This window comes from Vanellus vanellus, assembly GCF_965231255.1.
Source record: "Vanellus vanellus genome assembly, chromosome: 3".
In the NCBI taxonomy this organism is placed as follows: Eukaryota; Metazoa; Chordata; class Aves; order Charadriiformes; family Charadriidae; genus Vanellus; species Vanellus vanellus.
In genome coordinates this window covers 78,274,832-78,302,260 of record NC_138907.1, presented here as the reverse complement: position 1 = coordinate 78,302,260, position 27,429 = coordinate 78,274,832, and the positions used below count along the sequence as shown (strand labels likewise).

Genomic DNA, 27,429 nt, shown 5'->3' with positions numbered 1-27,429 from the left:
TCCAACCTAGACAATTCTATGATTCTATATTGGGTATGTCTGAAGTTCTTTGGAAAGAAAGTGTCTTTTTACAGCATATTATTGAATTCCTGGTTTGGTTATGAAGTTTTATAAGTAATCAGGTGTTAAGAAACAGATTTGCTATAACATTGGAGAGTACCACGTTTGGCCCAGAAGGCACTGTGGTACTGAGTGTAGTGCATTTTATCTCCCTCTAAAAAATGAAAGGTCCTCTGTGTCAGATGCTTTCTGCTCTTCAGTATTTTCCTACAGAACTGAGAAACAACGGGGGAAATGCAACATCAATGAGCCTTATTTTCCTCTATTTCACCACGGTCTAGGATTTTGTTGTACTATCCTTTTAAACTACATTATGGTGGCATAAACATTGATGAATTAATAGTTTGTAATTTAAAACTAGTATTATATTCTGTGCCTTCCATATATATTGTACAGTGTTCTTCCTGTGCACTACTTTGCAGCGGAATGCAACCTCCAAAGAATAAAAATACACAAAATGCAGAACCATTCTATAGGCTTTCAGTGCCAAAGCAGAAGACCAGTTCTGAGATTATAAATGAAGCCAGAAATGTTTTACGAACAGTAAGAACTCGGAGACCATTTACACCTACAGAGCATCAAAGGAAACTTTTTGGATCTGGATCCTCACGAGCTCCTCAAAATAGACCCCCTTCAGTTTTTAGGTACTGTGGCTTTAAGATTTTTTTTTCAAATATCCTTTAGCAGCAAGCAATTTGATTCTGTAATTATGTTTCTGGTGATTCCACCCCCCACCCCACCCCCCCACCCCACCCCGTGTTAATCTGTGTTCCTAATCACATCCTTTGCCTTCTTCTAATGATCCTTACTGTTGGTGTTAATTTACGTGTCCAGGGAGTTCCTGTGGATTAGAGCTACCAGGGGCAGTCATTACACTAGTTTGGTCTGTGGAGAATAGTATAGGAAAATGGTCTGTAATTTACCTTTTTCTTAAGACAGTGTATGCTTTAGATCGAGATAGTCTTCAGCTTTCTCTAGAAACCATGAAAGCTTGCTTGTTTCCACATAAACTGCATGCTAGATCTTTTTACAGAGCTTTCTCAGATCTTTTTAAATGTATAATTGTAGGTCTTGAAGTTTGAAACGCTCATTTTAAACAAAATTTGTACTATTTCAAAATTATTTCTTTGTGGAGTTTTGTTATGTAGCATAATTTACAGAGCTCAATAGATCTTCCTCTTGTGACAAAAGAGAAGAAAAATGTATATTGGGCTTTTTACATCCATTTCCCCAGTCATTTTTTAGCTCTCCTTATATGCCAAATCTGTAATGACTGTCAGGAGGAGATATGAGCTGGATTTGTAATGTTAGGTGTCAGGCATGCCAGAAAGGATGCTGAAACGTGTTTGAGTGGCCATATGAGTAACTTAGTGTCCATGCTGTTTTGTTGGCAGCATGACTTCAGGCACTGTACATATTCAGTATTCCTTACTGCATAGTGTTGTGCCCCTGCAGAAAGCAGGAGCCTGAGAGCAACTTGGCTGTTTGTTGGTGACCAGGTAATGAGGTCGCTCTGGCTGACATCCATGCTTGTTCTGTCTGTGCTTCTCCTGCGTACAGGAAGGAGCAGGCTCATGCCTGCACAAACCTGGGGTTTCTGCCCTGCAGTGTTCTGCAGCTTGGTCACGTAGCTTGGGCACTAACCACAGTTGGGTTTGTGCATGAATTGAGGCTTCTATTAGAGAATTGTTACAGAAGTGTATGAAATAAACTGTATTGTGCAGGTGTGCCGGAGATCTTGTAATTCTTCTGCCTTGATGCTGCTGGATTCCCACATATCAAAGTTAAATAGCACCCATGGAAGAAGGGTGATAGTGTAAAAAGTGCTCCATCACTCTTCCTTTCTTCCACCTTCTCCCCATATTCATTGTCAAAGGGAAGACGCGTGCAATTAAAAAACATGACAAAACACTGAGTCTGCTTTATTCATATTATGTTTAATTTCTTTATGCTAGTCTTCATGCATCCAGTTTTGATTTGGCTGAATCAAGACCAGTATCTGGTGTTCGTCTTAGTCCACTGAATCATGTGAGTACTCGGGAAATAACTCATGCAATACTGACATAAAAATATGTGTATGAGTAGTGTTAAGAAAAGATATGGTTTAAATAGGTTGGGGAGAAATGGAAGCCTGTTTTAAAGTTAGTCTGAGACTTTTAAACTCAGTTTTGTCATTTTTTTCCCCTAAAAGAAACATGAAAATAATGTAAACTATTTATTAAATATTATATTAAATATTGTATTAAATATTGTATTGTATTTGTATTAAACTATTTATTAAATATTGTAAAATATTGCTGTATTGCATTATAATTCCAAGTGACATTAACAGGAATCAGAAGATGGGTACTTGAGTCAGCTTTCTTGTGTAAGATTACTAAAATAGAAAAAGGTGATGAGCATCAACATGAGCCAGGAGTGTGCCCTTGCTGCTAAGGTGGTGGCTAATGGTATCGTGGGCCGCATTAGGAGGAGTGTTGCCAGCTGGTTGAGGGAAGTGATCCTTCCCCTCTACTTAGCACTGGTAAGGCCACACCTGGAGTGCTGTGTCCAGTTCTGGGCTCCCCAGTATGAGAGATGTGGAGCAACTGGAAAGAGTCCACTGAAGGGGCACAAAGATGATGAGGGGACTGGAGCAAGGCTCAGAGAGCTGGGACCATTCAGGCTGGAGAAGAGAAGGCTCAGGGGGCATTTTATCCATATATATATCCATACCTGAAGAGAGGGTGCAAAGAGGATGTGGCCAGGCTCTTTTTAGTGACGGGACCAGAGGCAGTGGGCACAAACTGAAACACATGAGGTTCTCTATGAACACGAGGAAACACTTTTTCTGCTGCGAGAGTGATGAAGCCCTGGCACAGGTTTCATAGAGATCTTCAAAAGCTTCCTGGACACGGTCCTAGGCAACTGGCTCTAGGTGGCCTTACTTGAGTAGGGGGGTTGGGCAAGATGACCTCCAGAGGTCCCTTCCAACTTCAACTATTCTGTGGTTTTGTGATCAATAACTTGAAAGTAAATAGGTTGATTATGCTTTCTATTCGACTTGTACATCTGTAAAACGTAATGATTGTAGTTGATTTAAAAAACAGATAGACGTATTTGTAAGAACCCCCTTTTCCCCTCTGAAAGTTTTGAATTGTTTTCCATTTATAAGTGTATCTGCTGTTTCAAGTTTTTTATATTTAATGTTTAAATATAGGATTAAGTCATAAACGTGTTTAGTACCTGAGAGAACAGAGCATGCTAAAACAGTTAAGTAGGCTTGCTGTATATATTGTTTCTTCAAGACAGTAACCTAAATGTAGCATTCTTTAGGAAATAAGGGGGGAAAAATTCCAAGAAACGTTATACTTCAGTAATTTCGATAAGGTAACGTATTTATATGAATCAAATTTAAAAAACTTGACCATACTTAATTTAGATTAAAAATATCTACGCTTGGATTTACATACTGGTGTTAAATTTTTATTTATCTTATGAGCAAGAGTATAAAAAAAAACTAGAGAAAACTACTGTTAGACCAATGCAAAACCTGCCTTTTCTGCTTTACCAGTGGAGGTCAATTAGTACACTGTAAATGTAGTGCTTGTATTAATCATGGTGGTTGTAGGGAGTAGGCCTCACCTCTTTGCTATCTTCAACTAATATCGGGAGAGCGCTGAAGGATTGGACCAGATACTTTCTAATGGATTCTTTATTCTCAGGAAATTTGTAGAGAACCTTGATCTTAGAGGGCAGTGTGTTTCTGTAGGGCACAAGTGTTTTGTACTTGAGTTTCAGGGGATTGGTTACATCCTCTAAGATGCAAGATACTAACATAAATAAAACAAGAACTTGCATGTTTCTGGATCTATGTGGTTTGTCTCAAGTGTGATAGGAAGTGGTACATATGATATGAACACATTTGAAATGTTTTGAAAATACTATGTTAGTGCTTAAAAACAAATCATAAAGAATAGATTTGCCTGTAGAATTGTTAGTGCAAGTCTTTGGCACAACATATTCTTGACAAACAAGCATACTGCAGGTGACATTAAATGAGTATTTATGAGGGAAATAAATAATTCTGAGTTTCAGTTGTTCTACTCAGTCTAGGTTTTGTTTGTTTTCTGTACCCCTGAGTGTTTGCTTTCTGTGGTGATAATGGTATAGATCTCTGGCTTGTTCAGTGGAATGGTATCATTAGATTCTGGATATGAAGATGAAAATTTCTTAATGAGCAAACCTATGTAACCTATTCTGAACTTAACCCTTTGTATAAATCATTTGGTTTTCTATTTTTTTATTTATTTTTGCTTATATGGAAATGAAATTATCTGTGCTTTTATTACAATGTCGTCTTTATCTTTATCACAGAAACCAGTACTAGTCACTTTTGCAAAAGATGAAGATTCTTTCATTTCCCTTCCAAAACCTGCTGATGCTGCAGAGGTTAGAAAAGTCAGCAGTGCTCGAGCACGCTTATTTAGAAGAACTTCTCAGGGAAATTTCCTTTCTGCTAAAATGGTTCCTCCTGATCAGAGTAAGAATGTTTTGATACATATCCTAGAAAAATAACTGCATGATGGGTTTTGATATCATTAATTACATTAATTATTATGTTATATTATATTAAAGGACCTGCATGTCCTTTCAGGGTAAATTTTTAAAATATTTAAATGGCTTTAAGGCAGTTTTGAAAATGTAAATTCCAAAAATGATACTGGCTTTCACTTCTGAAAGTGAGTTGAGAGGTACTCAGGTGCCTTTTTTTTCCTGTAGTTTTCTAAGTAATGGAGTTTTTACTGGAAGTTTTCTTCAATGGGTAAAGTTAACATTAAATGATTAAAAGTTTAAAGAGATAATGAGATGGCATCGTCTAAGGAGATTCCCTGATGGATTATTGAGCATAAAAAGAGGAGCAAAAAGGAATGATATGTCTTGACAGGCCTCCAACTACATTGTATTTGTTGTTAAGTTTCATTAGTGAAGACTTAATAAAGGTCACTAAATGTGGGATTCAGAAGTAATTTTCTTGCAGATGGGAAATTACTTGACATTTTGGTTTCCTGCACATTGGCTCATAATAAAACGTGCTGGAACTCTGTCTGTAATGACTCAGTTGTAATAATGACAATTCTTACATTGCCTGGGATTGTTACTTCGCATGATGAACTGAATATCTCACTTTTTACCTTATTGCAAGATAAGTCTTATACAAAAAGTACTAAACTTTACTTCAATATTATGTACATATTTTATAAATGTATATCATGTACACCTATATGTAGTTTAATCCATTAGCCTTAATAAGTTGATGTTACTAATTGGAGAAGTTGAGAACCTAATGTAGTTATAGCCTGAGCTTACCTCTTCTTCCCTTTGGGGATCATGCAAATGTTTACGTAAGTTTTTTGTGCAGATTCTTAGCACATGTACGTACCAAGGTACAAGATTAACAGCTACTTTTTGCTTGAGTTCCTTCATAATATTCAGATCCTGAACTATAATAATTTCTTTCACAAGGTACAATCCACCTATCTCTAAAAGGCAAATAAAAGAAAAAATTAAAATGTTAAAACACAAAACTGAATAACTTCAAGAATTATATTCATGAGAAGACTTTGACTACTTTGCTCTAAATAGTCTTAAGCTTTCTTACCTTTTAAATTGATAGAAGAAAATTTTGATAATGTAACATGGCAAACATTCATTTTGAGCTCTGTTGTGTGTATTTATTGTGTACAACACTTCTACAAAATGTATTATCTTTGGCTATTTCAGATGAAGAGGAGCTAGATCCTGAAGAAACAGCCATGGTGAATAATCTTTGCAGAAACAATAATAACTGCCTAGCAGAGCAAAGGTCTAACACACCATTTAATGATGAAAGTAGACAATTAATTTGTAATGAACGTATCAGCAGATCGGAGAGGGAAGACTCCCTAAAAGGAACAGCAGGAAAATTTTTATTTCAGCTGAGAGGAGAAAGGTCAGTATTACTAGAGTATGGTAATATATTGACTTCCACATTTTCCTAGATACTCAATTGTGCAAGTATCAAAATGTTTGAAATTGATGGAATTTGAAGGTAGCACTATTTATGCATTGCAACAAAGCTATGTTTAGATTATTAGGAAAAAAATCTTTACACTTCTGTCCTTAGGAATTTTCCACACTCAGAAGACTAATTTGTCCAAAAATTGTTGGTAGGAAGCTGCTTGATATGAAATAACTTCAATTTTGTTTGATCAGTAATGTTTCAAAACTAAGTCTTCTAATAAGTACATATAGAATACTAAATTTTAAATTCAATGTGCTTGCTTTTACAGTTCAAGCCTGTTGTTTTAAGGTGCTATACATTCTTCCCTTAGCTCCACAGATGAGTAGAGCCATATTTTCAGTTCTGGTATTGGGGAAATATGTGATCATACACAGAAAACAGTCTTAAACTCATTGGCGATAGAGGCAGAATTTTTTTGTGTCTTTGAATTTTTTTTTAGTTCATTTTTTTCAATGACCAAACAAGTGTAAGAAATTAATGAGACTTATGTGCATGCAGTCTGTTTTTACTGAACCTAGATTATTACATCCATTCTGCAATTCATAATTAAGTCTTTTTTTTCCCTCTCAATTCAGATCTGAATTCTTGCACTGGGAGGAATAGTCCGTGGCACTTTGATCAGTACGTGTGTCAGTTGCTGCGTTAGTAGTTGGACGAACAACTGTTTTGTGCTAATAACATTGACAGATCTGACAATCTCTACAACAAAGAAAGAATAACAGTTTATTTTCAAACCCATCCTATAAACACTTGGTCACTATTAAATATAAATTTTTGCCAGTAAATGTCTTCTTTCTAGCATGTTTTTATGCTTAGAAAAAAAATTATTCCCAGGATATTCTTAAGCATTATTTATATTAAATAAAACGCCTTTCATTTACTAACTTGTTGACAGTACTGAACAGTTTAGAGAATGTTGTCCATTGAGGTTGTTACAGCAAATGATACATAGCAGAGCTATCATAGCACTCATATTAAACTGGAAGCAGGATTTTTTTATTTATTTTTTTTTTAAAGAAAAAGATTTTGAAATACTGGAGACTTGTGGGAGCAAAGAAAAAGTTTTATAAGTAGGGAGGGAGGGAAAATTAGAGAATAAGCTCAGCAATGAAAAATGTGAGTGAAGGAAAGTAAGGCACCCAGGAGAATGCTTCAGTGCAAAATCATTTTCTCCCATTACAATCAGTGACCCAAAAGACTTTTTAGGTAAAGACTGCATGGATTATCATACTTCATAAGTTGCTGTAATTTGACTTTAATTTAGTAAAGGTGTGCTGTGAAGTACTTCAGTGTTGTAGTTGAAATGTGTAGTTAGTTAATTTTCCAAGTGTGTCTAACAAGAAAGAGTCAGTTGACACCTCCTAATTGGAAAGAACGACCTTCCTTCTGAGTCATAATTTTAAAACTTGTGGGTATGATTGAACAGTTAAGTCATTATACATCCTTGCTATCTATTCAAAACTACATGCTTCTCCTTCATAAGCTTGAGATCTCCTTAACTTTGTGATTTTTGGTTTTTGTTACTGGTGCTTTTCGCAATCATCCACTCGTATGGCGTTGTGTACCATAATCACTGAGTTTTCAGGTAGCCTGAACCATAGAATGTCATGATTTACCTTGATTACCTTGATAATTTTTAGAATGACTGGCTTCTCTATTGAAATATTCTTAGAAACAGGTAAAAAAAGCCTCTTACTCAAAAGATTGCTCGTTACAACTTGAAGTCTCTCAGGACATTTTTGGTTCAGTTTCTCTGTGTAGAAGGAGTTTTAGAAAACATAAAGATTTGAAAGGGGAAAATTATATGTTTTCAGTTTCTATATTCTTGAAATATCATTATGCACGTTTGGAGAATAGGTTGTCAAGGTTCATTTTGCATAAGCTTGGCTGGCTTTCTTTATGACCTGTTACTTACTTTTCTGACTCTTAATGTGATAGCTAAGATACTAATGATTCTAACCATAAAAGATGGAATGTTAATGCATGTACCTTGTCATATCCATGTTTGAACTAGGTAGAATAATACTAGAGGTTGTTCAGTCTCGCCTATCACTTAAATTAGATCTCAAATTACTGGCCTTAAGATAATGCAAAAAATGTTTTCCAATCTTATTCTGACTAGTTTTCTCCAAAATAGAAGAGTAAGATAATATTCCTCCCTCTTTCTGTGTTGAATGCGAGATCTGTATTTTTTAATGGTGCATCTTCATCTTCTCCTGTGCATTGTGTGTGTACTTGAGACATAGGTGATTTTTGCAAATGCTGCCTAAGATATGCTGCCTGTGCTGCTTTGTACTCTTGCACCAAGGATCACTAACAACATTTAGGTACTCGTATGGCTTAGAGTACCAGACATACCTGCAATGCTGCAACATGCACAAAAATAATAAAAAATGCTTTTGCTTTAGTAAGGGACAAAGATCCCTTATCTATATCAGCCCAAGCAGTTCATGCCATTGTATGATGGAATGGCTTTAGATGCTATCAACTGCTTGCACGCATTCTAGCTCATTGATAAGGCTTATGCCAATAAACACATTGGTTCAGTATTTGCATATGATACTGCACAAGTCAGGCAGACCTTGATCTGCGTCTTTTGCTGAGTTCAGAGATGTCATTCTTCATCTGACAAGGCAGTTGAAAGGTATCACAAACCTATCCTTCAATATAGTTCGTTGAGTTTGGTCTTGATAGTAGTTGTATATAAAAGGTTCCAGTACCTTAGAGGGGTCATTGCAGTAACAGAGTTTTGGCATTCCTTCTCAATAGAACATGTTTACAGGTACTAGGTGATTGGTATGATTAGATTGCATCTGCTTCTATGTCATAAATACTTGAGGCATCTTATAAGAAGTTAAAAGGTATTTTCTGTTTAAAGTACATTGTATTCAGGAATAATAGGATGAAGGCTTAAAGAAATGTGAAAACTTTTATTACCTGGAGCCCTGTCATTCTCCATATGAAGCAGTTGTGTCAGCCTCAATTCTGTATACCAATGATTTAAAACCCTTGCAGGAATTAAGTAAGAGGATTATAGAAATAGTGGACTTCATACAGGAGAAGGTGCATGAGACTCCTTACTCCTCTTTCCCCACAGTTTCTGTATATGCACCAAAATAACATTTCCAATAAAGCTGTTTTTCTGTTAATGATGAAACTTTAGAGCACACCAAAATAGCATGGCAGATTCCTACCATTAATGCTATTACATTTATTTCAAAGAGAACAGAAGGGAAGTATTTTAGTCCAGCAAGAGGCATGCTCACTTTCCATCTCAGATTCTTTTGTTGTCCCAAGGACTGATGAAGAGAATGAAAAACGTTAATGAAATCACTACTGCTTTAGAAAGGTACTGGGGGAAAAAAGAGAAAAGGACCTTTTGAGGGGAAGAGTTACTTCTCATTTTGTTTGCAATTCTGTTTTTCAAATAACCATGTAGTTATAATAGAATAGGTATATTAATTGAAGTAGATTGAATTTATTGACATGTTGCCTCAGGAAAGCAAGGAGCAATTTCTGACAATCATGAGGAAGCTGGGTTTTGTTTACATCTTCATCCAACCATTGTGCCTTGCCATCTATTGTGATTGCTATAGAAATGAAACTTCTAAAATGTTTTCTGCATTCATATATTTCAGCAGAAGTGTCAACAGTGATGGCAGATTTGCTGATGAAGAGCAACAGTTTCCCTGGTGAGAAAAGATGACTTTTTTTTATTTTTCTCCTCTTCCAATTTATCAATATTCTCAAAGCTTAGATGTCATTCCAGGACTCCTTAGAAACACAGATGCCTTCAATGAGGAAAAGCTTGGTGGCAAACAGTTGACTCCCAAGTGGCTTGCTCTACACTTTTCTTAATAAGTGATTTCTATAAATAGCTACAAAAGGATTAGAAGGTGCTGTAAAGAAGATATACTATGCCCCATCTTCTGTCGCCATTGCTGTCCTTATTAAATGCCTGTTTGACAGAATACCTGAGAAGTATTCATCAACTGCTTCTATAAGATGAGTTTCTCTTTCTTGTACTTTTTAGAGTTTTGGAATGCTTCAATAGAAAATGATAAAAGCAGGGGACAAGTAAATACTGGAATCACTTCTGTCTGACTGCTTAAACTAGCTTCACATCTGTGCCCAAAATATTCATTCGTTTTCTCCTCAAAGAAAAGGATTCCTACAGAGGAGATAGATTTCTCTCCTGAAGGGAACGCCCATTCTGTTTTGCTCTGGATGAATTTTTGAAATTAATGACATGGCGTGGATATTAGTTTGTTGTAGGGTCTAGCTGATATTGCTGCAGATTCTCCAGACTTATTTCAGGATTTGTCTTTTCTTATTATGTATATTCACAACTTTTGGAGTTCTCATGAAGACATGTAAACAGGAAGTTAATCTACTCCTAACTAATGTTTCTCTATTTCTGCCTCAGTTCTGCTATTGAGACCACTAATTTAAGAAATAAACAAGTGGTGAGAAAGCTTTCACAGGGAGAGCTTTCTACGGTGTTTTCCAAAGAAAGTATGACACCTGTCCTTCCAAGAAGGTGCCTGGTTTTGTATAGGGTTAGGGGATACTGAGAAAAATTTGGGAGCAAGGAATTCTTTTTTCAGAACTTTTTATAGACTTCTGAAGAAAAGAGCAGCAGGCAGCTGTGATCTCTGGTCTCTTCACTTGTGAAAGCAAGAGTGGATTTTAGGCTCATTTTTACTGCCTACTCCAAAGGCAGTCTTTCCACTCCAGTCGTTAGTTTAGGATAAGGTCATTGGTCTCCAAATCTGGGAGATCTAGGTCTTTAAAGTCTTTATTAGCAACTAAATGGTAATTCTAGAATGGGAAAGTGTGCCATGCAAGTGGTAAAGAAGGAATGCCAATTCAGTCTAGGTAGGACTATAGTAACAATGGATTGAATAGATTGAATTTGTGTTCAAAATTAGAATGCTTATGCAAGATTCAAGGTAGGAAGGTGAAGATGCTGTGGTTTGCAGACTCAAATATATTTAGGCTTGTATTTTTAGGTGTTTGTTTTATGGTTAGAATTAGGCTGTCAGTTGTCTGCTTGGCTAAAGATACCCTGCCACAAATAGATATTGTTAATATTTTCTGTATTAGGCAGAAGATGCAAAGACTATGAAGAATAAAAAGAATAAGGATGTAGGGTTTTTATCAACCTCTATTATTTTAAACCATACTATTTAACATGTGCATGAAGTTCTTCATCAACAGCCTGTAGAAATAGAATACTATATTCATTTTATTGCTGGAGCTGTCATGAGTAATGGACTTTGCCCATGATTGTGTTTATAGAGGAATTGTTATTTGCTCATCTTTAGGGTGACTCAGAGTGTAGTTGGCCTATTTGTCAACATATTTTTGCAAATTATGTTGCCTTTCTACTATTCATCCTTTCTCATATCAGTGGTATCAGTTATAGTTATAGTCTCAGTTATAGTTTTTGTCTTTTCTGGTGGTGTTACTTATGATATAATCCTCTACAATTCCTGAAATAATTTCAGGACATCTATATTAGCAGTTTTTCAATTATTTGTGTGTTTTGAAAAGCTTTGTAGCTGAGAAACAAGACTGACTAGAGGTTTGTGTAATGGGTTTAATACTTTATATTTCTTTTAGCTGTCCCCAAGTAATTTACTTTCTCTGTTACATTTTCTAAAAGGAAAATAGTCTTTAAAAAATGAGCTGTTTACTAATTATTTTTTAGTTTGAGGCACACCTATTACTTATTTCCGCATTGTGTTTGTATCTATCTTGTTTGTCCCTGAGATGACATCATAGAAAGGAAAGTTCAGTGGTAGTTGAGCAAAATAGGGGAACATTCTCTTAAGAGGCTCAGGGAAGGTCAATTCATTGTCTAAAAAGATAGAATGCCTTTCAAGTGCTAAGTTATGGGTCAGGAAGAAATCACTTGGTTTAAAACACCCCACGCCCCCACCCCCACAAAAAAAAAAATCCCACAACATATTCCCTACTATTCAACCAATGAAAGACAATACAGAAAACTAATTCTGATGTCCTTTTGGCAACATAAAAGGTCTGGATAGTATAATTAAATACGAATAAATAGATTAATGAAAAATCCAAATATTAATTGGCACATGGAAAAATAATTTCTATGAGAATGAATGATAAAGCAAAATACTAATTTTTCTCACTTGCCAAAAGCTAAAACCAATTCCTATTACTTGCTTTGGCAAAAATACTAGGAAGTTGTTTACACTTCCTTTCAAAGTCTACAGAGCAATGTCTTGTTATTAAAATCGGTAAGTATGGTTTAGAGTTAGAATGCTTGTTTCCTGATCACTAAACACAGAGGGCTTATGTTCTAAAGCCATGGCTCCTAAGCATTGTGTAACTGAACCTTGTCTGAGAAAATCAGTTGCAGTTTCTCTCGCTTGCTCCAGCTCCACATCTGACTCCCATTCTCCTTTATCTTGGGGTTCTTGCACCACGTTGTCCCTTGCTGCTCACTTGAGGTCTGCTGCATCATCCTTCTTGCCCTGATTCCCAGGATGACCATTAGTTCCTTTTAACTTTCCCTGGAGCTGCCATTCTTCCATTTTGAGATGTAGCTGCTGAGTCTGGCTGTGCCCCAGTAAACTTGGTCTAGAGCCTTAGGTATCTCTGCACCGTGCTCACCAGTGTTCCTGCCAAGAGACCTGATGGGCAGTTCGTGAGACCACAGTTCTGAATAATTTAGAAAAATTATAACTGGCAGTCAGTATATAAGGAGCCCATTGGCTGATACACCAGAGGGTTTTGCAGCTGTCCAGAGAGACCTTGACAGGCCGGAGAAATGGATTGACAGGAACCTCATGCAGTTTAAGAAAGGCAAGTGCAAAGTCCTGCACCTGGGGAGGAATAACCCAAGGGACCAGTAATATACTAGAGGCCATCCAGCTGGGAGGCAGCTTTGCGGAAAAAGATCTAGAGATCCTGGTGGACACCAAGTTCATAGAACGACTCAGGTTGGAAGGGACACCTCAAAAGATTATCTGCTCCAAGCGTTTGTGGGAAAAGGAGCCTATATTAGATTATCTAACACCCTATTCGTTTGCATCTTGAAAACCTCCACCACACCTGGGCTCCCCAGTGCAATAGAGGTATGGAGCAGCTGGAGACAGTCCAGCTACTAAGATGATGGAGTCCTTCATATGAGGGAAGGCTGAGAGAAGTTAGCTTGGAGAAGAGAAGGCTCGGAAGGGATCTTATCAATGTATGTAAATACCTGAAGGGAGGGTGTGTTGTGACATCCTCGTTGGTTGTGTGACAAGAGCTCTTCCTTCTCCCCCATGTCAGGCACTCAAGAGGAAAAACTACTTAGTTGTGACTGTTCTTTTTAGAGACTTACTGGTTGTATATACTTTCACAACATATCCTTGCAGCTTTTCCCTTTGTAGTCCATATAGAATTTGGGAATATTTGGTTGAAAGGAAAATACAAAACTGCTTAAATAGCCAAATGATCCTAAATTGATAAGGAGGCATGCCATCCTGGATAATGCTAGCATTGAAAATAAGCCCAGATTACAGTGTAGATGTAGTCACACTCTGAATATACATGTTGGTAGCATCTCAAAGAACAGACTTTCTAAATGGCATATCTGTTTCACAATTACTCACAGTCAGGGCGTCTGAGCTTTGATCTAGGTGAAAGAACACCTTTGTGCCTAGTAATCCTTTTGGTACATCTGGCTTGCTTGAGCAAGCCCCCAGGATCTGCTTAGCATTACTCTAAATCTGTTCTTCTTACCACTTAGTGAAATGTCTTGATTTTTGGGTGTAGATACATCATGTCTGGCTTTCTAGTACACACAACGTATGTTTGTAAAATCAGATGTTCAGTACTTGTATTGATGTATAAACAGTCTGCAACTTTTACTTGTTGGAGTGCCTAGGCTGTTTTTAGAGCCTTGTGAAAAGTTAGAAATTGCTCTCCTAGGTGTTTGAAGACCTGAAAATATTGATATATCAAGGATTGAAAATATTGATATATCAAGGATCCAAAATCAAATTTGTAAAAATTTGAGTCACATTTTGGGGGTTTAAATTAACTAGAAGAAAGGAAGTTTGTGGGGACTGAAGGGGATGGAATAAAGGAAAATACATTGGGGAGAAACTGAATGGCTGTTGGGTGAAAATGGAAGAAGAAAGAAGGGGGGGAATGCATCAGGGTGAAAAATGCGAAGGCAGAAACTGAAGGAGAACTGCAGGCAGGACACTCTAACAGCACCCTCTATTTGCTGGAGGCATCTGAGATGCTTTTTGGTCACTTAGAACACACTGAGCAAGGTGGACTTTCAGTGTGACCTATTATGGCTTTTGTATATTTTTGTTACATAAATGGCTAATGTGCCTTTAGATTAGGTATGGCTGCTTTGTTTGCCGTATAAAAAATAAAGACAAGAAATAAAAGGGCTCTAAGGACAAATAATGAAACTATCAGGGGCTTCCTTATGAGGAAGGAACTTAGAAGATTAGAGTTGTGCTTCTTTAGATATAGGAAATGCTCTGCAGATGTAGATGTGTAGAAGTTGTATGCTTATAATTGCGTTTTTCTGACTTAAGAAAAAGGGCATCAAAGAAATAAAAGGAAATTAAGAGGCAATAAACTCAAAGGCCTTAGAAATGTATTTAAAAATAAACCGAATCCCACCCTCAACTCAATATTACTTTAATTTAGAAAATACTATTAGAAGTTAGCAATGAGGCCAACATTTTATTGAGAGCACATGGATGATAAGAGATCTTTCATATGGTGGCAACACATACTAAGGCTTCTTATCAGGAAAGAACTTCTGGAGAGTTTTTTCTGTGAGTATCTGTACTTACCAGTCTTCTTCTGATACACTAAAAAGAGGAAGTTGAAGACAGGTTTTTGGACTAACTAGACCGTGTTCTGTTTTATATTTTTCTAAAATGTATGTAAACCTACGTTCTGTAAATTTTAGTATTATTGTAGTTTATGCAGGTGATGCCTTCAGAAGGCAGTGTGCTGTGTATTCTTTCAAGTATCCAAGTTACCTTTTCTGATTTAAACATTGCTGATGTTTGAGATTTACTACTATTTGGAAAGTTTTGCATAGAGCTAACTGAGGGAAAAAATGATGTTTTGTTAGTTAGTCTCCATAAAATCTTTGGATGTTAAGCCTAATATTCCTTCTATTTCTGTCAGCGGAAGTCAGTTTGGTTCTTCTGATATCTTCAACCACCCCCTAACCCAAAGAAGTTGCCTTAAGCAGTTCTGTGGAATTTGGCAACAAAGATACCTATAAATGTAAAGTTAAGGGTGCTCTGCAGAATTTTGTTATCTTCTGGATCACAAAGTTGGTAATTCATTTTCATTTCCTTGTTGTAAAATGGTAAATAAATATATTTCCAGACACCAGCTAGTGTCTGCTGTGTATGGCTTCCTCACAGTATTTACTCAGGGCATGCTACACACTGTCTGCATGTGAGTAGCTCTCTGCCTTTGTAAGACTGTTCAGATTCCAGTTTACACAGGATAGTCCCAGTTCCTATCTCCACTTCAAGAGAGAGAGTCCACAGATTCAGTTTACATGGGTGCAAGAGAAGAGGCTCATTATCGCTGGAGGAGCAAAGTCATATGAGATCTTGGCACTTGCAGAAGCAGGTGGTATGGTGTTTGTGGCTTTTGCCATACCCACTGCCCTTAATTTTGCCTATTCCCTGTTATTCCTACTCTTCTCTTTGAAAACTAACTGTCATCTTCTTCATTCTTTATTGCACTATATCAGTTACTGTGCTCCTATCTTCTTCTGCCACTTCTGTGTTTTCTAGTTTTGCCTCCCAAAGTTGTAAAAATACGTGGGTGTTACAAGAACCTTACCATGAGGAGAAGGTAGTGTCTAGAGGGAATGCCTTTGAGTTTGCCAATTCAGAAAGATGATCATGTTCTCTTTTCTTTCTAGTTAAGGTGTGCTACCTCACTGATCAAAGGTGCTCGTTAGAGACAATTCTGTAGAGAAGCATTAACTTGTTAGTATTAGGCTCTGTCCCCCTCTTAACCGATAACTAAATAATCAGTTGGGTACCAGGGCTACATCTGTTTTAATAATCAATAAATATTAAATGAAGCAGTTAGTCTCTGGCTTGGTGGCGAACTGCTGCGTAATGGGTTATGTTAATACAATGAAAGTATTTTTAACCCCCTCCCTACCACACACAAAGTATTGGCTGGGAATGTCCCTATGGCTGCTAGTCTGTGTCCTGTGCCGAGGCATTTGTCAAGGAGAGGACTACCTTTCTTCGGCCAAAACCGCATCAGGGACCATGCTAGCAGTCTAACTGTATGTAAAGGTGCGGGCCAAAATCCAGGCCCATTGCCAGGCTCTGTTTTACAAGTAAAGAGGTAGCCAGATTCTCAGCTGTTTAGGGCTCCTCAGTATGAGGAGGGAGCCCAAGCACTATTTCTCTTTTGGGATGTTACACTCACATTTGTGAGTCAGACCTTGCTGTTGTGTGCAGCTTCTTTGGAGAGAACTAGCCCAATTCTTTGCCTCTGGGATGCAGTTCTTACAAATTGTCATGGTTTCAATTGGGATAGAGTTAACTTTTCTTACTAGCAGCTGGTATAGTGCTACGTTTTTGATTTGGGATGACAATAGCGTTGGTAAAACACTGATGTTTTCAGTTGTTGCTAAGCAATTGAGGCCTTTTCTGTTCCTCACACCGCCCTGCCAGCAAGGGCTGGGAGTGCTCAAGAAGTTGGGAGGAGACACAGCTGGGACAGCTGACCCCAACTGACCAAAGAGATATTCCGTGCCATATGATGTCATGCTCAGTATAAAAAGCTGGGGGAAGAAGAAGGAAGGGGGGGACGTTTGTAGTTATGGTGTTTGTCTTTACAAGTAACCGTGATGGACCCCTACGTCCCTAGAGATGGCTGAACACCTGCCTGCCGATGCGAAGCAGTGAATGAATTCCTTGTTTCAGTTTGCATGCGTGGCTTTTGCTCTACCTATAAACAGTCTTGATCTTGAGCTTTTCCTAATTTCTACTCTTCTGATTCTCTCCCCTATCGCAACTGGGAGGGAGTGAACAAGCAGCTGCATGGTTCTAGTTGCTGGTTGGAGTTAAACCAGAAATGTAGTTTTCCCTGGAACACCACTGAAGGTGAGACTGCAGATTTATCATTAACAAGAGGCTTATGGCAAGAGCAAGCAAGTAAACATCTAAACATGCAGAGTTTCTGAATAACTGCTGCTTTCATGTAATTATGCATTCTTTCACCAGGGAAAAATACTGAACACACTACTGCAGTGCTGGCTCACCTTCCTTTTGGAAGTCCTTATAGTCTGTGTACATTCAAGTAAGCAGTGTTCCTCATAGGGGCTACTATGATATCCCTTATATGAGAAGGATAGAGATGATCCAGTTGCCAAGTTCTTCTTCCCCTGTAAATCATCAGAGCCTCTGTCAGTTGATTTCTTGATGAGTCCCTTATCAGATGATCAGATTTCTGCCAATTGACTTTGTTTCCAAGGCAACCACTCTCTTGACAAGCCAGTTCCCTTCAATAGTAGGTAACTTATTTTTTAGAGTAGGTTGATTACATTTTAACTGGATAGTTCTTAACAAGATATTGATAACAAAGAAACACATCTCTGTAACTAAAATGGAGTTGGCAGCATGGTAAAGATACATAAAGGGATTTTATAATCTCTCACAAAATTCATAAATTGTATATACTCCCTAAAGATAAGCCTGCCCACCAGTCATTCTCATTTATGAGTGTATTCTTTTTCTGTAAATAATGAAAGTTCCAGTTAAGCTGTTTAACTTATGAGGATGTTTCACAGAAATATCCATATGTTTGGTAATACCAACAGTACAGCAATGTGCTTTCCTACTCATGTAGGTCTCTAAACTGGTTGATACTGGTGTTTAAGAAACCATAAGTTCCAACCAAACTTTTTTTTTTTATGCAGTTCAGACTTTCACAAGGTCTTACCCTTCATCTCACATATGTAGTGTTTCTATCTGATAAGCATTCAGGTTACCACATCCTTTGCTTCAGTGTCTTTTCTATTGAGCTGCTTTTGTTTCCTACAAAACTTGTAGGATTGTCTTTATTGAGGTTTCTTGGATTCATCCTGTGGATTTACATTTTAGGGAAAGAGGCACAGACAGGATATAGTTAGAACATTCTTTTTCTGAGGAAAGCAAACTCAAACATTCATATAGGCAGATAGTATCAACATGGCTACCTATAGTTCTGAAGATACTGATTTCTGAATATAACTGGGTAAGTATTAGGTGACTGAAGTTGTAATTCTCTTGCTTATCTAGTGTCCTTTCAGGTTATAGTCTTGATTTCAGGGGTGGCTGAACCTTGTAGAATCATTTCTTAAACTTTTAAAGTTTGTAGGACAAGGTATTCACATAAATGGAACAAAATTTTTATTTCTGTTAATACACTGAACCGTATTTAATGTGTGCTGTAGAAACCCTCTTACAGATGTCCATCTATTTTAGAGTAGATATACAAGCACTTGTCTTTTTTTTTGTTTTTTAAAGCATTGCTTCCCCAGAGGAGTAGGAATTGCTGTATATGAGCTGAAATAATTTCAAGATAGTTTGTGTAAGCATTTGGATTTTGGAGCACTTAAATCCTCATGCTGTAAAAAGAAAGCATTATTCACTGTTAGCCATAATGAAGCAAGTGTTCCTCTGTAATGTGATTGCTTGGGAAATTTTTGACTGATCACAGTGAGCTATCCAGTCCCTTTTGTAGGGAAGTGATCTTACAAGAGCTTTGTCTTTTATTCTGTCTCCATCTGTTGATAGGATGACTTACATCTTCTGTCTGGACTGGCAGACAGGATTTAGGCGCCAATCCAGCAAACGACCTAAACAACAGTTTAGCTTTAAGCCTTATAGCAACTAAATTAACAGGTTTAAAAAAAATTGAAATAACATTGCTAACACACTACTGTTGTCTTTAGATGGAAATTTAGGAGATTAGGATATTGGTACATGAACTATAAATGGAATAAGAAGTGTTAAACATAGGAGAATAGAAAACATAGATTAAGACCTTTGTCTTTAGTACAGAATTTAAAGGAGGAAAGATTCCTGTTTAATAGCTAAGAGAGTCTATATCTTGTATATTTCTTTTAGATCAGTGCTGCTTGAGTGTGTAGCTTGGCAAACAGAGTAGATATATCACAGATGTATGTAGTGGTTTCCTCTGGCTAAAGAAAGACTAATCATACAATAAGCAGGAATTATGGTGTTACTCACTGTTGCTTTTCAATGAAATGACAACATACGTGTTTCTTGTACTCACAGAACTAGTGACCACTATGCAGTTAGTAATAGTTTACAGGCAGACCTGCAAATTCTAATATTTGCAATAAAGGTTACTAAAGTGTTTGTTGCTTTGAAAATTCTTCTCATTAAATCTTTTAAAAGTGTTAATTCTATCAGAAGAAATCACTGTCCTTGTGAATGGATGAAGTTACAGTTTTAAGCTAGTTGAGACAATATTCAGTTAGTGAAACTGATAAAATAAAAATTGGCTCTTTCTGAGTTTAGTTTGGTCCAGGTTTCAGTGAAAATGCTTTAGGTTTTGTGTTCCATAATGGTGACCTCTTGTGGTGTAAATATGTCAGTATTTCTGAAGAAGCTTTCTGTAATACGTACTGGAGGAAGTTGTATTTATGTGTCATTTTTAATGAGCAGATAACCTACTAACTTAGTAAAATAACTTATAATCTTTTCCAATTAGTTATTAATATGCAGATCTCATACTGAGTGCATGTGAAGAAAGAAGCATTGTGAGCATTGTATTCTGACATACTTTGTGTGTGTCTATACTGTATCTTTTAGTGACCAGATGAAAAAGCCTGGCACAAGTTCATCATGGCCAAGGACAACAGGCTGGAAGAGAAGAGTAACAGGTACTTCATAAGGTGTTTCAATCTCCAGTCAAAAAATGTGAAATACAGTCAAATAGAAATAACCTAATTTTTGTGATCTGATCTTTTTCTTCTTTATTCACTGAGCAGTATTTTTGGTTTTCTAGTTGTATTGGATTTTTTTACTGTTGTTGGTAAAGTGAAACAATATTCAAGAGATATTCACTCTAAAAACCTGTTGATATTTTCTCTCTTGTTTTTCTTATATGTAGGCTTAATTATTTGCAAGTCCATTAACACCTTGTTTGTCCATCACTTTTTGTAAACTGGCATAGTTGCACAGAAACTAATAAAGTTATGCCAAGCTATATTAACTGAAGATACAGATTCTGGATTGTCCTGTAGGAGTGCATTTTGCTGATTTTACATAAGATTTTAATTCATCTTTCCTGATAGCTGGCACGTTTCACACATGGGAAGTGCATATTTGAGAGTCTGGTATGGAAACCTGAAGTTTCTACTCTGCTGTTATTGTGTTTTATTACTATTTTTCCAGAACTGAGAAGTTGCATTATTCTGGATCATTCTGCCAAAGGCTGTAACATGCTCTGCTTTCATTTCCTTCAGAGGAGCTGAGAGTATTTACCATGTCATGGGAGTTAGTATTCTGTGGGGCTGTATTTTCTCTTTTTATAAGCCTTTTAATTTATTTGTGCTATTTTATTGGTGCTATTGAAAAAATCCCTTGTGTTATTAGGATTGTTTCTTTTTATATCTACTTTTTTTAACATCATGTAGTTTCCTTAGTTTGTGCATAGTTCATCTTTAATCCCAGAATAAACAGTGGGATAGCAGTAGGAATTCTCAATCATTTCTTCTCTGTAGTGGGGTCCTGGGGGCATGTTCATTTACAGATTATTTCTGTTTTCTGATATGATTTGTGTTTATACTTTCACATTTCGGAGAGGAGGTAGACTGTTTTAATACTGATATTATTATATCAGTATTCCATGAAAAGGCTAAACGTGATAAGTCAGGCAGTATACACAGCTTTTGAAAGCTCAGTGTTGCTAAGGCTCTTGTATTTACAAGCTAAAAACAGCAACCAATAAATGTAGACTGATTAGTGATTAATTTTTTTTTTTTTTACCAGAATGCAAAGCTGTGGTTAAGACCTATGAAAAACTGAGACAACAAACTTCAACTTGCTGCATTCTTTTGCTTGAGTATTTTTGCTGTTGAATTGTGATTCACTCAATTAGAAGGTTCAGGACAGCTGCTGCAATATTTTAAATACAACTAGTGCCATAACTTTTTATCAGCATCTTAAAAATCTCCCAGAAGTGAGACGCATGCAATTTTACAATTTTTTAATGTTGCTTTTCTTTATAAACATATATTTCCTATTCGTTCTTATTGCTAGGATTAATATTGATTAGTAAAAGCTGATTATATTTTTTTCCTAGTTACAAGAGGAATTTGTTTAAAAAAATTATGCCATTATGATTTTTAGGTTGCTATATTTTCTGATGAATGTGAGACAACTGCAGCAGAGTGGCACAAAAAAATCAGTTCTTTTTGTTCTGAACTAAAACTGGAATGGTTTTGTTGTTTGTTTTTTTTTTTTCTAATGAGAAGTTTGGTCATATCTGCAAATGCATACATGAACTATTCTATTTCTTGCTTAATAAAGTGTGCATAGTTAGAAAGTCAGTCCCATCTTTCACTTTAATAGAGGTAGTTACAAATTAGAAAGAAAAGAAATAATTGAGTCAATATGTGGGTTTTGTGGCAGGAAGGAACAGTGCAAACTATTCTAGTGTTCTCATTTCATCTGTGCTCTTACATTATCTAGAGCAGAACTTTCACTTCCTTGCAAATGCTGCATAGTGTTTTATTAGTTAAGCTACTCATCAATCTAAATAAGACTATTAACTCATTTGATCTAGAAAATAAAAAGGTCTGCAAAATAAGTAATAATATTATTATTACCTAATAACATATACTAATATGTATCTATGCACACACCAACAATATAGTTATTGTAATAACATACTTACCAGTGCACTACTTCTGAAACAGCAACATTTTTGTATAATCTGTTGAAATAGATATAATTGATAGATTAATTCTGTGTAAAATATAGGTGGACAGTTGAAGTTAATATAGATACACAAAAAGAGTCTGGATTTTTTTTTTTTAAGAGCTCGCTTTTAAAATAGTCAGGAAGTTTTTAATTGTTTCACTGTTCCAAGTAATGCTCAGTAGACAGTCATTTTTTAAGGTCTGAGATACTCTTCTCATAATGCAAACTTCTTAACATAAGTGTTCTCAAGTAGTACAGTATTTTTTGTGTTTGATAATGATTGTGTTAAGAATTTACATTGTCATTTAAATGCAAGAACTAGTAATGAACAGTGGGACATGCTTTCTGACAAATCTTTCACTTAAAAAAATGTATATACTCTAGTCTTAATGGCTTTCTTCATGTTACTTAGTGGAGTTCTGTGACTTTTATTTCCCTATTTAAAAAAAAAAAAAAGAAAATAACAAGCCAAACCCCATCTTTATAACAGCAGTTTTGGTTGTCTGCAAAATAAGGAGCTTCACCTAATCTTGAACTCCAAAAATATGCCTACATGCACCTTGTAAGCAGTTTTTAGATCCTTTAAAACTCAAGTTGCACAAAAAGTCTGGCTCTCCAGCTGTAATGGGCCAATGGTCAAGACCAGAGTTCTGTCACTTCACATAGTGCCAGGTGAATGTGAGAAGGGTGTTCAGCAAGTCAGAATAATTCCTAGTGATATTGCATCCATATGAAAGTCAATCCTGGAGTCCATTTTTTTAATAAACCATGTTTCACAGACTCCTTTGTCTGATCTGAAAAAAGATCCACGCTTCCAGTCTTGTGTCCAGCGGAATTACAGACTGATGATTTTTTGGTTTACCAATTTTTAACTTGATGTCTGCTGATAGACTTTCTTTGTCTTTTCTTTTTGAAGCAAAGTATAAAAAAAGCTGAAATATTTTTTAAAACTTCTCTTTGTGAAGTGGACGAGGTTTCTGATAATGCTGGTAGCTCTTTCTCAATCACTGTGGAAGCAATTGGTTGAGGGTGGCCAAGAAAACTGGGAGTTGGTTGCCTTCAAGGCTTCCGACATATTTATTGGAGGCAAAACATCTATCAGATATCTACAGTTTCCTGTTGATTTCTCAAGATGCTGTGTGAGAAATTGTTTAACATAACAAAGAGTAGGAGGAAAACATGCATTTTACAAAAATTTAGTCGGGAAGTTCTCAAAACTAATTGCATGAAGTCGTTAGAGTTGCTAACTGGATGTAATAGCTAGTGAGACTGTTTTTCCCTAACTGACCAAAGAGTCAGTTAACCAAGCTTACTGTAATATTGTGCATGTGTACTAGATAAAATCATACAATCCTAGAGGATTGTCTGTAGTATGGATATTTTTTAACACAGAATAAGCTGTCACATGGACACAGAGCTGAAAAATAGTAGGACATGTTGATGGTAAAGTAGTCATTACTTTCCAATTCAGTGATCAAATGAAACATTAATGTCGGCAAACAAAAACAAATCTGGCTTTACAGAACAGCTTTACATATCAAAACATTTATCCATCTAGTTTTGTTTGAAACCTATGTTTTTGAGAAGATGTCAAAAAACCCAAAAGCTTGAGTAGGTAGAATAACCCTGAATATAGCAAAATGTGACATTTTTAAATATTTTTTTCTGACTGATGAATAAAGTATTTGTGGCTATTTATTTGTGTAAAAGTTGAAACCTTCACTGAGTACGTGCTTTTGTTTTGAATGTATTTTGAAGGCTTAGAGGATGAAACCAGAATAAGTGAATCAGAAGAGGAAGAAATCTTTTGGCATAGAAAGATTCTACCAATTCTGAATGAACTGGAAAAAGGTGGGTAACACTGTTCTTGAAAGGTGTATTTTCTGTACTACTTCCTGCAGGAAACGTGGGACTCATTTGTGTTTACTACAAAAGAATAACAGTAGTTGGACTATGTAGCCTTTTAGGCTTTCATATGTTCAGTGACTTTGCAGTGTAAAATTGGCCTGGGCAACTGTCTCTAGGTGGCCCTGCTTGAGCAGGGGGGGTTGCACCAGATGACCCCTAGAGGTACCTTCCAACCTCAACAGTTCTGTGATTCCCTAAAAAAACACTAGTTTAGAGAAGATCTTGTCTGGTTAAATTGCCTTATTTTAGACAACAAAGCTCTGCCAGGTTAGCAGTCAGTGATGAGGTAATGATTTTAAGAGTAAAGTATTGCTCAGATTCACTGTTTTAAGCATAGACTGTATTGAAGGTCAAAAACTAAGGAAATCTTAATAAAGATTTCCATCTGTGCTTAGTGTTAGATGTCTCAGAAAAGTATGTAATGACCCAGAATACTGAAGCAAAATTGGGTAAATCAAGTATGGTTTGAAAGATTACATTCTGAAATCCATTTTAACGTTTCATTCAAAAGATTGTTTAGGTGACTTCTGTAGACATTATATTTATTTGAATGGTGGGAATATAGGAAGTAGATTTGTTTTTACAAGTCATTAAAAGTGAGTGTTTTACGGGATGTCTTGCAGTGTTCATTATAGCATGGTACAGATTAGAATATTTTTTTTGCATAATTTTGCAGATGTTGATGAGTATGAAACACCTGTATAGTACTGAGTGATTCCCCAAATATATCATTATTTTAAAAAGACAGGATTATCATTCTCATATCTGTCAGTGATGTGTAGAAAAACAGTGATCTGGAAATTTAAAAACAGCTATGCAACTTCACATTTTCCTTGCTTAATTCTGAGATTGTCAGATATGAGCCACTGAGTTTAAGTTTTGCATAGTGAGATGTTCTTTATAGGTAAGCAAAATATTATTTAGAGGTAAAATCTAATCATGTCTTTCCCTTACGTTCCGTAACTAAGGTAAATCAATTTTCATGCCCCTTTTCCTCAGTCTTTACTTGATTTGGTTAGTGTGTTGGGTTTTTTTTAGCTTTTTTAAAACTTGATTGTGGCTTAGTTTTTCTAATAATAAATGAAATTATCTAATGGTATTTTCTTACCAGTTCACTGGTTAAGAGTTTTACTGCTCCTAGGATATTCGCATAGATTGTAACTGAATTGCATCATTGCCTCCTGCAGCTGTGTGTTATATTGCTTTATTTAGGCTGTTTACTGCACAATTGCAGTTTTTCCTATCAAAATGAATATTGGAATTCCATAATTTTAATGTTTTGAGTGGGTCTGTTGCTAATTCAATGTTTTTAATTTTCTGTGTAGTCACTTGCTTCATACCTTTCAGCTAATTCCCTGCACATGCATTTAGGTCACAATTAGTTTTATATTTATTGAAAGAAAAGCCTTTTTCTTCCCCTTTCTCCCTCAAAAACATTTGCAGAAAACTTTCCATTAAAAAAAAAAATCTGAAGTTTAACGTGGAACTTAACAGTTGCCTAAAATCTTTTGAATATCATGTGCTTGAGATGATTGTTATGTGACAGAAACAAATAGAACCCCTCTTTTTCTTGAAAACCTCTCTTTTTCTAGAGGAGCAAATACTTTATTTTGTTGCATTCCGGTACTCAAGGGAGGATAAGCTTCAAAAGTAACCCATGGGATGACTGATGAATAATTTTTATTGTTGTTGTTAATTTTGATAGAGCGGAGACCTTTCGATCTTGGTTCCTTGCCACTCCTGTTTCACAGCTTACTGGAGTAGAGGGTATAGAATCATGCTAAATTTTGTTAAATTTTCTGTCATGATAGGAGTAGAAATGGAATAGTCATTGCTGCTCCTTGAGTATGATGTTTGCAAATTGAGAGCTTCCAGGCACTGCTCAGCATGAGAGGTGGGTCCTTGAATCTGCCTACAGGTTTGGGGCCTTAGGTACTATGTTTTCTGTCATAATTTCCTGTCCATATATATTTCATCACAAGTGCTTTGCCTCCTTGAATATGACTCTATTTCAGCTGTGAAATACATCCTGAGTAAATGCAGAGTTTTTACAGGCAGTTTAAGTGGGTTTATATGGTGCTTTATTAGTGTCACCTTATAGACAAAAGCAAATGTAAGAAAAGGGAAAAAAAACCCTCGTTCTTAAATTTTAAAAATATGCACTACGTTTCCTTTTCCCTCTAAAATAAAAACGTACATGATTCCATTGCATTGAGATGCAGATTTTGTAATAAGTTTATTGCAGGTTTTATTTCTCTATTTTTTAAATAGCGTCTGAGGGACTCGGGTTAGGATGTAGATGACTTTTTTGTCAATAGGCCAACAGTCCACTCAAGTGTATCTTGCACCTCTACTATGCATTGTGGAGTTCTGACAAGTTTTTACATTCACTTATTCTTAATCCCAGCAAGGTTTGATATGTTAGGTTATGTATATGGGCAGAAAAATATCTCTTTTTCACATGTAATGTTTGGTGGAGTTCTTTAAAGAAATATATTCAGATTCACAGTTTTCTGGTAGATGTTTGGTCAATCTGGTTAAGCATTAAAGGTGAGTTTCATTTTAGCTTTGGCTCTGTGACTTCTTGCCTTGAGTCTCTTCTTATTGAAAGAGCAGAATAAAACTCTGAGGATTGCGTTATCATTTTAAGAGATTTATTGGGTCCCTTATTATTTTGTTTTTCAACAGATTCTTTGTTTTGTTCTCCCGTGTCTTTGTCTATTGAGATGCTCTGGAAAAAGTGGCACTGATAATTATTTTTTATTTTTCTCTCCCTTTCCGCCCCCTTCAAGTAGAAGACAATATAGAAAATCTTTGTCTGGCTTGCACCAAGCTCTATCAAGCCTTGAATGAAGGAAATATGCTTGGAAGAAGATTTAAAAGAAGAAGTGTGCTTCTGAAGATATTATATAAACTTGTAGACATTGATTCAGATCCACTTTGCCTGAAGCTGGCAAAGATTATTCTGGCTGTAAGTGTTTTAAAATGCTGTTTGGTAAAATATGAGGCTCAAAATTGTGAATTACAACTTGCATTTGATTTTTCATTTCATACTTGTAAACTGTGACTAAACTAACCCTTTCCTAAGCACAATTTCTTGCCATACGGATACTAGTCTCTCATTCATCCTGATTGGCACTTGTTGGAGTCTATTTTTTTCAGAGAAATTAGGTCTGGGGGAGGAGGGAGGGGCACAAAATAAGAGCTAGTGTATGGTGGCAGGAATATTGCTTAAGCATGGAAAAGAGACAGGGTCCTAAGCTGGGATACACATGCAGAGATTTAATCAAAATAATTTTAAAAAATTACACATGGAAATGAAGCTTAGTTTTTCAATAATATCTTGACCTTAATAAACACCTTTATCTGAAAATACCAAAACATTTTTTTTTAAAGTAAGTGTAATTATCTTTTTCTCTAGTATTTCCAGTTAAAACTCTC

At 36.2% G+C, this 27,429-nt stretch overlaps 1 protein-coding gene across 1 annotated transcript in view; it reads left to right on the top strand.

The window, feature by feature from the left end:
- Positions 1 to 486: 486 nt before the first annotated feature.
- ARMC2 (armadillo repeat containing 2) overlaps positions 487 to 27,429 on the top strand; it is a gene marked incomplete at both ends in the record, with an annotated part of 63,683 nt that continues 36,740 nt past the window's right edge. The window contains 8 exons of the mRNA XM_082480734.1: positions 487 to 704; positions 2,016 to 2,088; positions 4,417 to 4,582; positions 5,824 to 6,031; positions 9,745 to 9,795; positions 19,966 to 20,036; positions 23,839 to 23,931; positions 26,784 to 26,959. Coding sequence (XP_082336860.1) covers positions 487 to 704; positions 2,016 to 2,088; positions 4,417 to 4,582; positions 5,824 to 6,031; positions 9,745 to 9,795; positions 19,966 to 20,036; positions 23,839 to 23,931; positions 26,784 to 26,959 — 1,056 coding nt within the window. The remainder of the gene's footprint in view (positions 705 to 2,015; positions 2,089 to 4,416; positions 4,583 to 5,823; positions 6,032 to 9,744; positions 9,796 to 19,965; positions 20,037 to 23,838; positions 23,932 to 26,783; positions 26,960 to 27,429) is intronic.